The sequence below is a fragment of the Callospermophilus lateralis genome, chromosome 1 (genome assembly GCF_048772815.1).
Source record: "Callospermophilus lateralis isolate mCalLat2 chromosome 1, mCalLat2.hap1, whole genome shotgun sequence".
In the NCBI taxonomy this organism is placed as follows: Eukaryota; Metazoa; Chordata; class Mammalia; order Rodentia; family Sciuridae; genus Callospermophilus; species Callospermophilus lateralis.
In genome coordinates this window covers 168,773,259-168,788,500 of record NC_135305.1, presented here as the reverse complement: position 1 = coordinate 168,788,500, position 15,242 = coordinate 168,773,259, and the positions used below count along the sequence as shown (strand labels likewise).

General features: G+C 43.5%; 1 protein-coding gene across 10 annotated transcripts in view; it reads right to left on the bottom strand.

Moving 5' to 3' along the window:
• Magi1 (membrane associated guanylate kinase, WW and PDZ domain containing 1) overlaps nt 1–15,242 on the bottom strand; it is a 594,817-nt gene that overhangs the window by 116,067 nt on the left and 463,508 nt on the right. For all 10 annotated transcript variants that reach the window (XM_077109100.1, XM_077109101.1, XM_077109102.1 and 7 more), the window contains one exon: nt 7,612–7,731. In XM_077109100.1, the coding sequence (XP_076965215.1) occupies nt 7,612–7,731 (120 nt within the window). The remainder of the gene's footprint in view (nt 1–7,611; nt 7,732–15,242) is intronic.

The following is a 15,242-nucleotide window of genomic DNA, read 5'->3' as shown; positions in this document are numbered from 1 at the left end:
ACTCAGTGAGACCCTGACTCTAAGTAAAACACAAAATAGGGCTGGGGATGTGGCTCAGTGGTTGAGTGCCCCTGGGTTCAATCCCTGGTTATCCCCCTCCCCCATAAGATCTTAACATTCTTCCAATTGCGTGTTTGTTTGATGATTGAATCCTGTGTCTTGTCCATTGGACAGTGAGAGCCACAGTGACAGTGACCACATCTGCTTCTGCCTCACATCTTCCCTTTAATGAATATGCCAATTAGTACACAAAGTAGTCATCAAGCCTACAAAAGGGGTATCCATTTGGGGGCTACAAGGAAATCACCAGCCTTGCCTGTGACAGGACCTGGGCAAAGGTACGTGACCAGGCTTTGTCCTCCATTCCCTTTAGTCCTTAGCCAGTCTCTCTGGACCTCAGCTTTGTCATTTGAAGAAAAGAGCTCTATTGCATTTCCAGCTCTCGGATCCGACCTCCCTGCCAATCTAAAACTCAGGCAAATATTGAGCCCGAAAGAAAATCTGAAGATTCTCAAGCTTTAGGGATTTATCAGTTGTCCCTTTATTGTATTGCATGTCACAAAAGGGTTCCACCTAAGATCACTGCTCCTCTGTGGTAAGGTGCTCTGGGAGAATTCAAAATCATGCTTTTGCAAAAGGGCTCAGCTCAGCAGGTGCACACGCCTGTGACCCTAGCACTCAGGAGGATGCAAAGTGAGGCCAGTCTCAGCAACTTCAGCTGCCACCAGCAAAGTGAGGTGACGTAGATTTAAATGAGCTTATATTGAATCTATTTTAAAAGTCAGCGACTCAGTCCCAGGAGGCCCATGGGGCTAGTGGCTACCCTGTTTGATAACAGAGAACACTGAACACCCCCAGCACTGAACAGACCTCTCACTGCACAGCTCTGCTCGGAAGGAAGCAGGACATGGGTGCCTCCATACCCTTTCCAGAACCTTCTCTGGGCTCATCGATCAAGCTGGCTCTCTGGATTCAGGTCTTGTGGTGTACACTGACTACTTAAAGGTGATCTCTGAGGAGCTCGCTTGACAGTCCAGGAGCACTGGGTCCTCCCGTCAGAAGGGCTCCTCGCTTTACTTAAAATTGTTTACATTTATTTATTCCACTTGTTTATTTTTTAGGAGTACCAGGGATTGAACTCGGGGGCACTCAACCACGGAGCCACATCCCCAGCCCTAGTTTGCATTTTATTTAGAGACAGGGTCTCTCTACCTTGCTTAGGTCCCCACCAAGTTGCTGAGGCTGGCTTTGAACTCGCCATCCTCCTGCCTCAGCCTCCTGAGCCTCTGGGATTCCAGGTGAGACCCTGCAGTCTACCTTGGGTTTACCATACTAACTTAGCAAAAATACTAGCATCCCTAGGACTTGTCCTGCTCCTCTGTAAAATGAGTATAAACAAGACCCTCTTCACAGACTTGTTGGAAATGTTAAATGAGTTGATACATCTAATGTACTTTTGCCCTCAGAGACAGGATCTCTCTCTGTTGCCCAGGCTAGTCTCAAACCCATGGGCTCGACCGATCCTCCCACCTCAGCCTTCCCTTTACAGGCACACGTAACGCCCAGCTCAAACACATGATGTACTCTGAAAAGCACCCAGCATATCATATGCACTTCACAAACCTTGGCAAAACTAAATAAATGAAAAGCATGAACACCCTCCAATGTAGAGCTACTTTGGTCTTCTGCTCTGTACATTATATCCCTGGCCTCAGGACAAAATAAATGCTCAATGAATACTCATCAAAATGAATTGCACATGCATGAAAGGGCTTTCCAACTGCACTGTCATGGCAGGAGGATTTGCATGCACCTAGGGGTTTGAGAACAATTCGGAGAACATAGCAAAGCCAACCTGGACAGCATAGTGTCAAAACAAAGAGCACTCCCAGAAACTAACCCTATAGTTCTATTCATAATAGTATATGTAGATATTTGTACAAGGATGCTCGCTACACCTTTGTTTTTAACAATATCACACACAAAAAGAAGGGGACTCATGAGTTGAGGGATATCCTAAATATGTATTTTCATAGGATTAGTAAAATAAATTACATATATTCATATACAGGACACTGTGAAGTACTTGTAAAGAATAAGGTGGAACTGTATGGGGTACAGTGGAAAGATCTCCCAAGTATGTTAAGTGCAAAGGGCAAGACAAGAGTAAAATAAACAAGAACCCATATGGCTATGCCATTTAGAGTAAGTTTTCTGAACGCTTGCACTAGATAAACTTTAACAATGGTTGCCTACAGGTCGGAGGGCAAGCAACATGAACTTGTGTATTTTTAAGTTCTTTATTGCAGGAATTGTTCCATCATTGTGCTAGTCAGTTCTCTGTTACTATAACAAAATCACTGAGGAAATCCACTTAAATAGAAGAAATATATTTGGCTCAGAGTCTCAGAGGTTCTAGTCTATGACCTGCTGACCTTTTTGCTTTGATATCAGGTCCTGATATCCCCTGCAAGTGCAATTCATACATGTGCAATTCATTTGAATAGGTATTTAATGAGCATTCATTTTGTCCAACCCCCATAGGACTGGAAGACTTCTAACCAGGTCCTACCTCTCGGGGGTTCGACCACCTCCCAATAGCATCAGGGACTAAGTCAGTAACACTTATCAGAACCACAGCTACCAAGAACTCTTATTACTTTTACTTAAAAATGTCAAAGTGTCTGGCTTGAAAGAGTGTCATGGTGTCAAAGACTTTTCCTCTGTGGCATTTGTAGAGGCTGAAAGAAAAAAAAAAAAAATCAAGCCAGTAAAAAAGATGGTTGGTATCTGGGAAGTCAATAAAGATGTTTTACTGGCAAATCCGCGGGTTGACCGACTGGAACACGGGGGCGGGAATCGGCTGCAGTAGGAATTTCAGAGCAGCCGAGTGTGTGTAAATATCAGGGCTAATGCTGATTGAGAGCTTACGTTGTCAGACACTCGGATAAGCCCTTTCCAATTACTGTCTCATTTAGTCCTACCTGTGAGAGGGCAGGATGATCGTCCCTATTTCACTGGAGGGAAGAAGGAGACAGGGAGTTTTAAGCTGCTTCCTGGAGGGCACACCATGCAAAGGCAAAGGGTGCTGACCCTGAAGATCAAATTCAGGTGGTGAGACCATGGAGCCTGCCACGTTAGGTGCTGTCCAGGGACTGGTCCAGGAGAGGCCAAGACAGAAGCAGCCCTGAGAAGATTTCTCCAAAACTACGCCTGGGACGGTCGGTCGGTAACTGGAGTTTCACACAAACTCCACTTTGCTGTCCACTATGAAGAGTCAACACAGGGCTGGGGTGGTGGCTCAGTGATAGCGCACTTGCCTGGCATGTGTGAGGCACTGGGTTCGATTCTCAGCATGGCATATAAATAAATAAAATAAAGGTCCGTCAACAACCAATAAAAATATATTTTTTAAAAAGTCAATATAACAATTGGGGGTGGTAGTGCAGACCTGTCATCCCAGAGTCTAGGGGAGGCTGAGGCAGGAGGATCACAAGTTCAAAGCCAGCCTCAGCAACTTAGAGAGGCCCTAAGTAACTCTGTGAGACCCTGTCTCTATAATAAAAATTTTTAAAATAGAGTCAATATAACAGATATCAGTGTGTTCCAAGAAATCATGAGCCATCTCCTATGGTAAAAAGGTCAGAGAACACAGTATATTCAAATGGTCAAAAGTGGGATGGATTAATCTGAGATTCAATTTCAACTCCAGAATCACCAACCAGCATTCACAGAAATGCAGTCTTTTATTTAAGTCCATCAGAGATTTTCTGAAAAAATATTTACTTCCCCACGGCTACCCACCAGGAAGTCAGGCGGAAGTACTAATGGGTTTTTTGTTAAACTCAGACTATTCTTCTTGGGATTTTCCAGGAAACAGTGTAGGATGTGAGAGACAAGTTGAACTCAGCGTGGTTCCTGATCTGGTGTGCTGGTCCGCTGTACAACCCTGCAAAAGTGATTTAATGCCACTGGCCTCAGACTCCATGCAAAACTTCAGGGATGACAATTCCCTGTCGGAAGGGTGACATTCCACGAGAAAAAGAGCCTACTCCACCAATGTACAATGTCACAGGAACTTCTGAATAAAGGGAGCCTATTCTTTTGCCAAATGAAACTGTTGTCCACATCTCAAGCCCTCCCCCTTTCCCACCCCATACACTTCCGTTGTCCTCTCCAAAAATGCAAATGACCACTTTGCATATCTGGGACTGGGCTTCTCATAATGGCATAATCAATGATTCCAGATACGATGATTCACTCTGCTAACCAAAGAGGTTTCACACCTGCTGTCCTGTGGTCACCGAATTTTTAACTGGATTCCCATGGACAAATAGCTCCCTGTATGTCCCCTTAGCTACCCGCTTGTCCTCACAGGACACATGGGCCTTAATCATTTGCAGATCTCCACCCAGGCTACCAGCTACATAGTCACATGCACTTCTAGGGAAGTAAGCAAGTGGATAATGAGCAATATCGCAATATAATATTCCCAGGTTGATAATTAGCATTTTGATTTACACCTAAACACCATTCAAAGTATATCCACAACTTGGAAATGAGCAATAGTTGCAAAGGAATCCTCCTTTCCCCTCCAAAAAATATCAGACAGAAACTGTATCCCTAAGATGCATGATCATTACTGGATTTTCAGTTACCACCCATAATAGAGGCTTTTAGCACATCAAAGCTATAATGTTTCCAATAAAATAATAATTGGCTTTCTATTTACCCTTTGTTTTTAAGTATAATCTTAAACGCCCTTATGATTATCTAATAAATCTAAATTTTAAGAGTTCTCTATAAAGAGAGACATATAACTATGGGAGAATTAATAATTCTAGTTAGAAGCTAGATCTAGTAAGTCATGATCTAGTTAAAAGCATCGTACTTCTGTCATAAAAAACAACACTCCAAAAATATCAGGCTAGGTATTGTTTTCAGAAAATGTACCATTTTGAAGATATGCAAAGAACCAACAAGAAAAAAATAATTCCTTTTTGGGGGGTGGCAGGTATCAGGGACTGAACCCAGGGGTGCTTAACCACTGAGCCACATCCCCAGCCCTTTTTCCTATTTTATTTAGAGACAGGGTCTCACTGAGTTGCTTAGGGCCTTGCTAAATTGCTGAAGTGGGTTTTGAATTCTCGATCCTCCTGCCTAACCTCCAGAGCCAGTGTGATTACAGGCATGTGCCACCACAACTCCTGGCTAGAAAAAAAGAATTCTTAGCATCAGTAATCATCAGAAATGCAAATCAAAACCACAATATCACCTCACTCTTGTTAGAATGGCAGCTATTAAAAAAAAAAAAAGACTAAAACAATTACTAGCAAAGATGAAGAGAAAGGAGGATTCTTGTATATTAAATGTAAATTGGCCCATTATAAAAATAATTTTAAAAAAGCAGTATAGAGGTTCCCTTAAAAAACTAGAGATAGAACTACCATACGATTCAGCAATTCCACCATGGAATCTATATCAAAAGGAAAGCAAATCACTATGTTGAAGATATATCTGCATTCTCATGTTTGTTGCTATTTACAATAGCCAGGATGTGGAATCCACCTGTATGTCCACGGAGAGAGGAATAGATAAAGGAAATGAGGTGTATCTATACATCTACACAAATGAATATTATTCAGCCATAAAAAAGAATAAAATCCTGTCATTGTTGGCAATACGAATGAAAAGAGAGGACATTAAGTAAAATAAGTCAGGCCCAGAAAGACAAATACTTCATGTTCCCACCTGTCTGTGGATACTAAAAATGATAATCTCAAGGAAATGGATAGAAAGGCTACATTACCTAGATGCTGAGAAGGGTGTTGAGGAGGGGCCCGTGGACGGGGTGGTTTATTTCCACAGGGCTGCAGTTGGATAACAGGAATAACTTCAATGTTCAATTCTATGAAGGGTTTGTGTGGTTGACAATCACTTCTATATTTCAATATACTAGGAAAAGAGGGTTTTTAATATTTCCAACGCAAAGTAATGATAAACTGAGGATTAATGAAGGTGACAAAAATGCCAGCCGCCCTGATCTGACCATTACATATTGTAAACATGTATCAAAATGTCACACTGTGCCCCATAAACAACCACAATTACTATGTGTAAATTAAAATTATTAAAAAAACAATCAACTTATAAAAGTATCCATTTATGAAGATCCAGTTAAATAAATCATAATCCAACCCAAATAAATAAACAAAAGAGAAGGAAAATGTAACTTTTCCCTGCCAGTTGGCTCCGCCCTAGCACTTCCTCCTGCCATAGGCCCTGGTCCTATAGGGTTTGGCATGTTGAAATGATAGCCGTCCACGTTAGGAAGTACAGCAGTACAAAGACTGGAAATCAGCCATGCCTCGAAAGGTTATCCAGAGGAAGCTAGTTAAATAAACTATGATGTGCCCTTACCAAGAAATCAGCCATTTAAAAAAGAAGATAACAAGAAGTGCCCTACTGCTGAATCGCAAACATCAGGACATGGCGTTAAACCAAAAGAGCAAGGTTCTGAACAGCAGGACTTGTCAACTGCCTTCTGTGCAAATGGGAGAAATAAGAACACACACAGAGCCAGGCATGGTGGTGCACACCTGGAATCCCAGCAGCTCAGGAGGCTGAGGCAGGAGGATCACGAGTTCAAAGCCAGCCTCAGCAACTCAGCATGGTACATACAACTCAGGGAGACCCTGTCTCTAAATAAAATACAAAAAAGGGCTGGGGATGGGGCTCAGTGGTTAAGAGCCCCTGGTTTCAATCCTTGGAACCCCCTCCCAAATCACAAACACACTCAAGTGTATATAGACATATGCAGATACATGTTTCAATTAATAGCAAGAAGCTTCAGAAGCTACTGTTATCAGTAACACTGTTGGTAACACTGAGTTGGAGGTTAGACAGTTGAAAGATAGGCCTTTGAAGGGGATTCCTTACTAAATATTTTTAAAATACTTTGCTTTTTGAACTATGTGAATGTATATTCTATTTTAAAACACTAAAACCACTTGGGCACGGTGGCAGATGCCTAAAATCCCAGCAGATTGGGAGACTGAGGCAGGAGGATCACGAGTTCAAAGCCAGCCTCAGCAAAAGTGAGACTTAGCAACTCAGTGAGACCCTGTCTCTAAATAAATACAGAACAGAGCTGGGGTGGGGCTCAGTGGTTGAGCAACCCTGGATTCAATCCCTGGTACCAAAAAAAAAAAAAAAAATCAAAACCAATTCATGGTAAACATGGTATTTCATTCCTTCAAGACTAAAACACCATCTATCAGGTTACACATTGTGAATCTCCATGTTTCTTCCTCCTGTTCTTTAGAATACCATGCCATGCCTTCCTTAAAACACAGAACACACACACTTAATCAACTAACTAAAAGGGAGAACCTATGGAGAAAAACACACTCTTTGTAAAGTACTCTGCAAAGCTTTATTCCATAAATGGCATTATATTAATGATATCAGGGTGAACTGAAATCACTTATTATTTGTTTACAACTCCTCTGTCTATAAGACAATGTTTGCCTGCATGACTTGGGACAAAGCCCCTGGCACCTCGGGGTGCCCAGGAGAGACAGGTTCTCCCGCAACCAGGGAGCCTCTCACCTTCATAGGTGCCAACTTCCAGAAGAGTCCCGCTCTGCTCGAGATCCAAGAACTCCTTCACAGTCAGGAAGCTGTAATCCACGCCAGGCACTTCTCCTTCCCGGGGAGATCGGGTGGTGCCTGCAGACAGAAAAGTCATCAGTCAACCAGAACAGGAAGTTCCACATCCAGGTGCAAGCGAGCCAACCTGTTCAGGCAGCCGGAGCGCCTAGAACTTGGCCGACTTCTCTGTCCAGACATCGACCGGGTCAAGGCTTCAAAAAGAGCATCCTCACTTTACCATTTTGCAGGATGCACTGAATGGAGGAGGTGATCTGTGTGGGTTGCACAGACGGCAGCCACCATCGGCAGCTCTTAGGACTCCAGCAAATACTAAAAATTATCCACTCTTAAGCTCGGCGCCTCGGGGGTTTATATTTTTATCACGCGCCTCAAAACCCCTGTGCTCCTCAATACATCCGGCAAGTTCCAGTGTAATAAGCCCTTTGAAGAAAATGACACCCACTGCATAAACACATCACCAGGGAAATGCGATTGCACAAGATCTGCGGTTGGACAACTCCCAGGGATTACAATGCTGCTGCTCCTCATGTAATTAATACGTTGGGTGAAAAGAGGCCACCCATGAGTCTGGCTAGAGAAAGGGGACTTTTGCATGTGGGAGAACAATTCCCTCCCTAAATTCTTCTGGCCACACTCTCAACGGCTAAAAAAAAAAAAAAGCAACCATTTAGGAAATGATAGAGAACCTTGGAAGTACTTGAGTCACCTAGCACAAGGGCCAGGCTGTGAATCCAGCCTTGACCCAAAGTGTGGAGCAAGGAGCAGAGGGGGTTCAACATCCCCCAAGGGGAACCAAAAATAAACGAAGAAGCATGCATGCAGCGTCTACTAGGAGTCGGCGTCAAATACTGTCAAACAGCAAAAAAGAAAAAAGTGACTTCTGCTTCTACCATTTAAATTGGGGCGAAGATCAGCGCAACTCACTTTTGCAAGACATCATCATCCATGGTGGGGATTATAGGTTTTTCCTATGAAAATAAGCAGGGATTTCCCCTTATTCCTAGGATTCTCTCTCTTTCCCTTTAAAGTGTTTAAATAACCAAATATATGTATCCCGGGGCTCTGATGTTCCTGGGACCATCCATCTTTGACCTCCTGCCTACATAATGACAATGTCCACACATCTACCTTGGATCTCCATAATTCCCAGAAGTAAAGAACTTCAAGAATTATCACGCCAGGCACAGGGGTACACCCCTGTAATAATCCCAGTGGTTCAGGAGGTTGAGGAAGGAGGATCATGAGTTCAAAGCCAGCCTCAGCAACTTAGCGAGGCCCTAAGCGACTCAGTGAGACTCTGTCTTTAAATAAAATACAAAAAAAAAGGGCTGGGGATGTGGCTCAGTGGGTAAGCACCCCTGGGTTCATCCCTGGCACTCCACCCCACCAAAAAATAAAATAAAATCTATCACACACTTTACTCAGGCTAAATACATTTAATGCACCCAATTTGAAAACATCTGAAATCAGAGGGTCTTAAATAGCTGTGACTTATTCAGAGAATGGTCCTATTTCCAATGGTGGCTTCTCACACTAAGCACACGGGGGCTTTCTGGTTAGAGGCTTGCTTGGGAAGTGTCCAGAAGTCTACTCCGATACTCCGTCCTAACTTATTTCCATTCTTGGCACCCTGGTGGATGAGAGGTCATTCATGGCTTTTAAAATTCCATCTCAGGTGTCAGACGCACAGCAGGTGCTGTGTACATAAAGAGGGTATCCTAGACTTCAACAGACCTGGGGGTCTGGGTGGGAAGGGCAGGTTCACGGTCTGGCTCCCCAGGTGATGGTTTTGGACAAGATCCTGAGCTTCTGTTCCTCCCAGCATCCTCTGCTGAGAAACGGGGCTAACAATAGTGGCACCACAGGTACTAAGTGAAATAATCCTTTGAGAGAGGTGAGTTCAATAATGGTTAGTAGAGAGTGTACTTTATGTTACTGTTGGAATGAAGGGAGTTCATCGACTCTTAAGCTTAAAAATCCCACCGTCACAACCTGATGTTGTCCACGTGTCTGTATGTGGATGTTTGGATAGCCATCATCACGTTTCAATCCTTTAATAAATATTTGCTGAGCCCCCCCCCACCCCCCATGAATGCTAAGCACTAATTGAGGCACTGGGTAATCAATGGTCGACAAGACAAAGTCTCTACCTGACTGAAATTCATATTTGAATTTGAGGGAAAATAAATAGGTATGGGGAGACAGACAGACAGCACACAATTTCAGGAGGCACTAACTCTTCTGTAGCACCAATGCTTCTGCTTTCTACGTCAGAAGGGACCTCAGAGCCACATGGGCATTTGGGCTGGAGTGCCTTGTGGGGGTGGGGAAGTGAGGGTCCAGGGAGCAAGCTGAGACAGGTGAGCAGGAAAGGCCTGTCTCCTGCAAGGTGATGGGAAAGCCCCCCAGGCAAGGGTCTGCGAAGGGCTTTGATGTGGAAACAGCTGAGGCACATTGGGGAACGACACAGAGACAGGTACATCTGCCAGTGAGACTCCACGTCATGGACAACCCCAAGAATGGGATCCTGATTAGAGTAAGTCATACTCTATGTATGCACAACACGTCAGAATACACGGTCGCGAAGGCCTGTGATCCCAGCAGCTCAGAGGCTCAGGCAGGAGGATCTCGAGATCAAAGCCAGCCTCTGAAACTTAGTGAGGCCCTAAGCAGCTCAGGGAGACCTGGTCTCTAAATAAAATACAAAATAGGGCTGGGGATGGGGCTCAGTGGTTAAAGTTCCACTGAATTCAATCCTTAGTAAAAACAAACAAACAAACAAAAATCCAAAAAAAACATTCTACTGTCATGTATATCTCAAAAAAACAAGTTAAAAAAAAAAAAAAAACTGGTGCACTCGTAGCAGTGAGATGGAAGAGGTTGGAAGTGAAAGCCAGATAAATCAGGCCACAGCAAAGAATTCATATCTCACTCTACGGGTGACAGGAAGACACCAGAGGGTTGTGAGCAAGGTGGTGTCTTAATTCAATACCTATTTTTTAAAAGATCTTTGACTTTGCATAGAGCATGCAGGATAGGAGGTGAGTAAGAAGAGAAGCAGGGAGACCAGTTGGTGGCTGTCCCAGTGACCCAGAGAAGACAATCAGGTGTGGACTAGACAGGTAAAATGCAGGTGCTGAGACACAATCAGACATCTACTACAGAATGCATTTTATTTATCTGTTTATTCGTTTATGTATTTGTTCATTTATTTATTGTTTCCAGGGATGAACCCAGGGGTGCTTAACCTCTGAGCCCCATTCCCCAGCCCATTTTGTATTTTATTTAGAGACAAGGTCTAACTGAGTTGCTTGGGGCCTCACTAAGTTGCTGAAGCTGGCTTTGAACTCTCAGTCCTCCTGCCTCAGCCTCCGGGGCCACAGGGATCACTGGTGTGTGCCAGCAAGCCAAAATAGACCTAATTTTTTGAAGCTAGGAACAGGAAGAGGATCCCCAAAGGAGAAAACAGCAACAGCAGCAGCAGCAGCAGCAGCAGCAGCAGCAGGAGGATGTCAGGTCCTGCAGCCAAGTGCAAAAGCTGTTCAGCCAGCTCCTTGTAAAACACCAGCACTCTACATCCTACTTGGAAATTCCAGAGCAGCATAAGCAGAGAAATTCTGTGACACGCTGTGGCGGGATCTGTCTTAAATCTGTTCTGAGATGGCCACTCACCCAAACAGCCTCTGTGTCAAAATTCCAATCATTTATACCACCCACTCCAAGAAGATGGGGAGAAAATGAAACCCAGCAATTTGTTGGGTTGGGTCCATCTTCCTAGACTACACCAGTGTTTTCCTGCCTGCTCTGTAGCCATCTTATCTTGGCCATTTGTCTTCAACCAGTTTTCACACCCAATTGGTCAGATGTCCTTTAAAGACAATAGTCACCCCTGGGTCTCTGTTTCCTGAAAGGATCTGAAATAACCAAGAACTTCAAAAATGCTACATCTTAAAAGGGACACCCCTTTCCCCTGTAAATAAATATGCTTCTGATGGCCTCCGAGAGGCAGAGGAGGGAGGAGGCTGGGGGTGAGCCTCCACAAACCCTGCAGGGCTTATTACCCACACAAAACCTGTGCAAGTTGTGTGCTGGCAGGAGGTCTCCTTCAGGGTACTCTGAGCTGCAGGCTGGGCCCAGGCCAGCCTTACCAGCTCCATTCAGCCCTGCTGGGTGGGAAAGGACCAGGCAGGCCCCGCCTCCTCCTTTCTTGTAGCAGAATGACAGGCGGCCTGCTGGACACACGCCTGACAGATGGTATTTCAAAGGGTTTTCAGGAGCCATCTGGGGTGGGTACAATTATTACAAACCATGCTTCTAACAAAGCCAGAAGGGGTTACTTCCTGACAGAAGAAAAGTAAAAACAAATTCTATCATGTTTCCCAGGGATGACATATTTAAAAAAAAAAAAAAAAAAAAAAGGACCAGGCTGACAAACCAGGGTTTTTCTGTAGCCTACAATACTGCCTTCTGCTCCTGTCTAGCTGGAGACGGGGCCAGCAATATCAGGGGCTTTGGGCTCACAGGGTTCCTCCTCTTAAGCAAGAAAAGAGAGAGGGAGTATGTTTGTGTACTTATGTCCCAGGAGAGCCTTAATCAATACTATTGCACTAAATCTTCCCCAGAAAACAGAGGGGAGGATGAATATTATATTCATCTTATTCATGCAGAGGCTGAGGCTTGGAGAGGGAAAGGAACCTCCCCTAGGTCACATGACCAGTTGGGCAGAATCCTGGTCTGGGTGCAGACAGCATGATGTCATCCTCATTCTAGACTCTTCTGGTCAATAGAGTGAGGACTCGGCCACTAGGGAAATGTTCCATGGCTGTGCTAACATGGTAGCCTGGGCTCCTATGTGGTTGCTGCAAAATGGCTACCGAGACGAGGAACTGATTTTAAAACTTTATTTAATGTTATTTACCTTGAATTTAAATTGCTACATGTGGCTAATGGCAACCAGATTGGCCAGTTTCGCTCTAAAGCAGGATAATATTTAGGTTGCCTATTTTACACTGTGTTCAGTACAATGCCCCAAAGCACTCCTAGTGCTCCAAATAACAAGAAACAGACACTGTAAGGCATCATGAACTGCTATAAGGAAACCTCCCTTTTAAAACCTCTTCCATGCTTTGAAAAATGATCTAGCCAAACCCCTTCTGTTTGGTCCTAAAATATTCAATTTGATTCCTACGGGCTATGTCCTCTTGGAAAAACATTCGTAGATATTTGTGGCAATGTGGTTTGTAAGAAACAAAGCAAAATAAAATAAGACCTAAATGAAAGCAGCTCTACTCAAGAAAAAAAAAATAATAAAGGAAAAAAATTTTTTAAAAAAACAACAACCAAAAACACCCTTCATGCTGAGCGCACTGGCACATGCCTGTAATCCTAGTGACTCAGAAGGCTGAGGCAGGAGGGTCGCAAGTTCAAAGCCAGACTCAGCAACTTAGCAATACGCTGTCTCAAAATAAGACAGAGAAAGAGCCAGGGATATGGCTTAGTGATTAAGCAGCACTGGGCTCAATCCCTGGTACAAAAACAAAACAAAACAAAACAAGAAAAACAACACCACAATTAAAAAAAAAAAAAAATCCTCATGAATACATGGATTGAATGTGAATGCAATATGCCCAGTGTATCTTCCTCAGAAGCTACATAAGAGTAAATGGTTAAAAAAAAAAAAAAAATGGTTAGACCTGTACACAGTTGAGAAAAGGAATGTTATAACATGCATTGAAGTGATAAAAATAAGTTGCAGCAAAAAATATACATTATCATTGCATTTCAATTAAAGAGAGAGTCCAAGCCTTACGTACTCTGCCTGTTCAATGGGTGGAATAACACCAGCCCTTTAAGCCCAGTAACCTCAGGAGAGTAGTTTTTGAAATGGGAAGCAATGAAACAATCATGTCCTTCTTACACACCTCCCACAGGCTGAATTATGCCCTGAACATAGAATTGTTCTGGCATTTTATAAAAATGAATACAATAATTATTTAAGAAATATTTTAAGACCCGGTTCTTTAACAGTGTTCACAGAAAGATGCAAAAGAATTATAGGCTCCAGCTGAATCACTCAGACAATATGTTCCCAGGATTCCATCTCATAAGAAACCAACATCAAGGCCAACACCACTTGCCTTCAGCTGTAAATAGGAATACAGATAAGTAAGTGGAGGGGAAGGCAGGAATATTTTTCTGTCTGCTTTTACTTTTAAACCTCAAGCTGTCCTGTCATTAGACAGGATCCTTTTTTACATGTTAAAGTAACTACAAGATTCGTACAGAATAGCCAACATTATCAACCCTTTCCGCCACCAGATCAAACTTACCTAATTACCTTGAGCTCCGTCCTAATGAACATCTCAGTAGGACTCAGCAATGCCCCCAAAGTTCGCTCAGTCAAGCTGGAGTGGCTATTTGCTGCTTATGAATATTTCATGGTTCATAAACTTTTAGTATACTTGTCTTCGGTGACCCTTGCCGAGGATAATAGAAAGTGACCTTCCTTATCATCAGATTCCACAAACCGTGGCCAAAGAAAGGAAACAGGACAGGGAGCTCATGAACAATCTCTTCTGATTCTAGAAAATTCCCTTGAAATATCTAGCTGAGGCGCCCAAAATAAAATGTTAGCGCTCAAACACCGATAAGCCATTTCCTCCTGGTTAATGTCCCCAACACCATCAGGTTTCAGGACCAGCCATCTAAGCTGTGATTTCACTCAGCGACTTGTCCAAATGTTCTCAGGGCCAGACTGTTTATAGGGGCTTCGTCATTCACCCAGATTAAACTGTTCCTACTCAAAGATAGCACCTGCTGTTAAATTAATCTGGGCCCTGCTTATTAAAACTACCAAGACTTCTAAAATCAGTCACTTCAGTTGCCTCCATGTTAAACAGGGCATCCCTACGTCACATCCGCATGGCATAATCCTGGCATTGGTTAGGTATTGTCCTGGTACCCACCGGGTATCCGGGACAACCTCACATTATTCATTCTTTAGCTGATGGAGATGGAACATAGAAGAGTGTTTTGTTCCCCCAGATTCACACGGTTGCCTACCTTCTCCGGCAATCTGAGGGTCAGCAGCACTATTTGATCAAGAATTTCTATTCCAACCAAAATACCTTCCAAACAATTGAAATATATTCACGGGAAAAAGGAAGTAATTGTGGCACACGCCTGTAATCCCAGGGGCTTGGGAGGCTGAGGCAGGAGAATTGTGGGTTCAAAGCCAGCCTCAGCAATGAGGAGGCACTAAGCAACTCAGGGAGACCCTGTCTTTAAACAAAATACAAAATAGGGCTGGGGATGTGGCTCAGTGTTGGAGTGCCCCTGAGTTCAATCCCTGGTACTAAAAAAAAAAAAAAAAGACTCACTTGAATTGCCCACGCATCCTTTTCCTGAGATCAGCTACCCTGGGTTACGATTATGGACGTGTTATATTGTAAGGTGATCCACATCATGGTGAATCACATGGAGATTAAAAAAAAAAAAATTAAGGAATATATTTACCTATGGCAAGCAAAAGGCTCCCAATAATGAGCAGAGGGTTCAGAGAGTTCGAC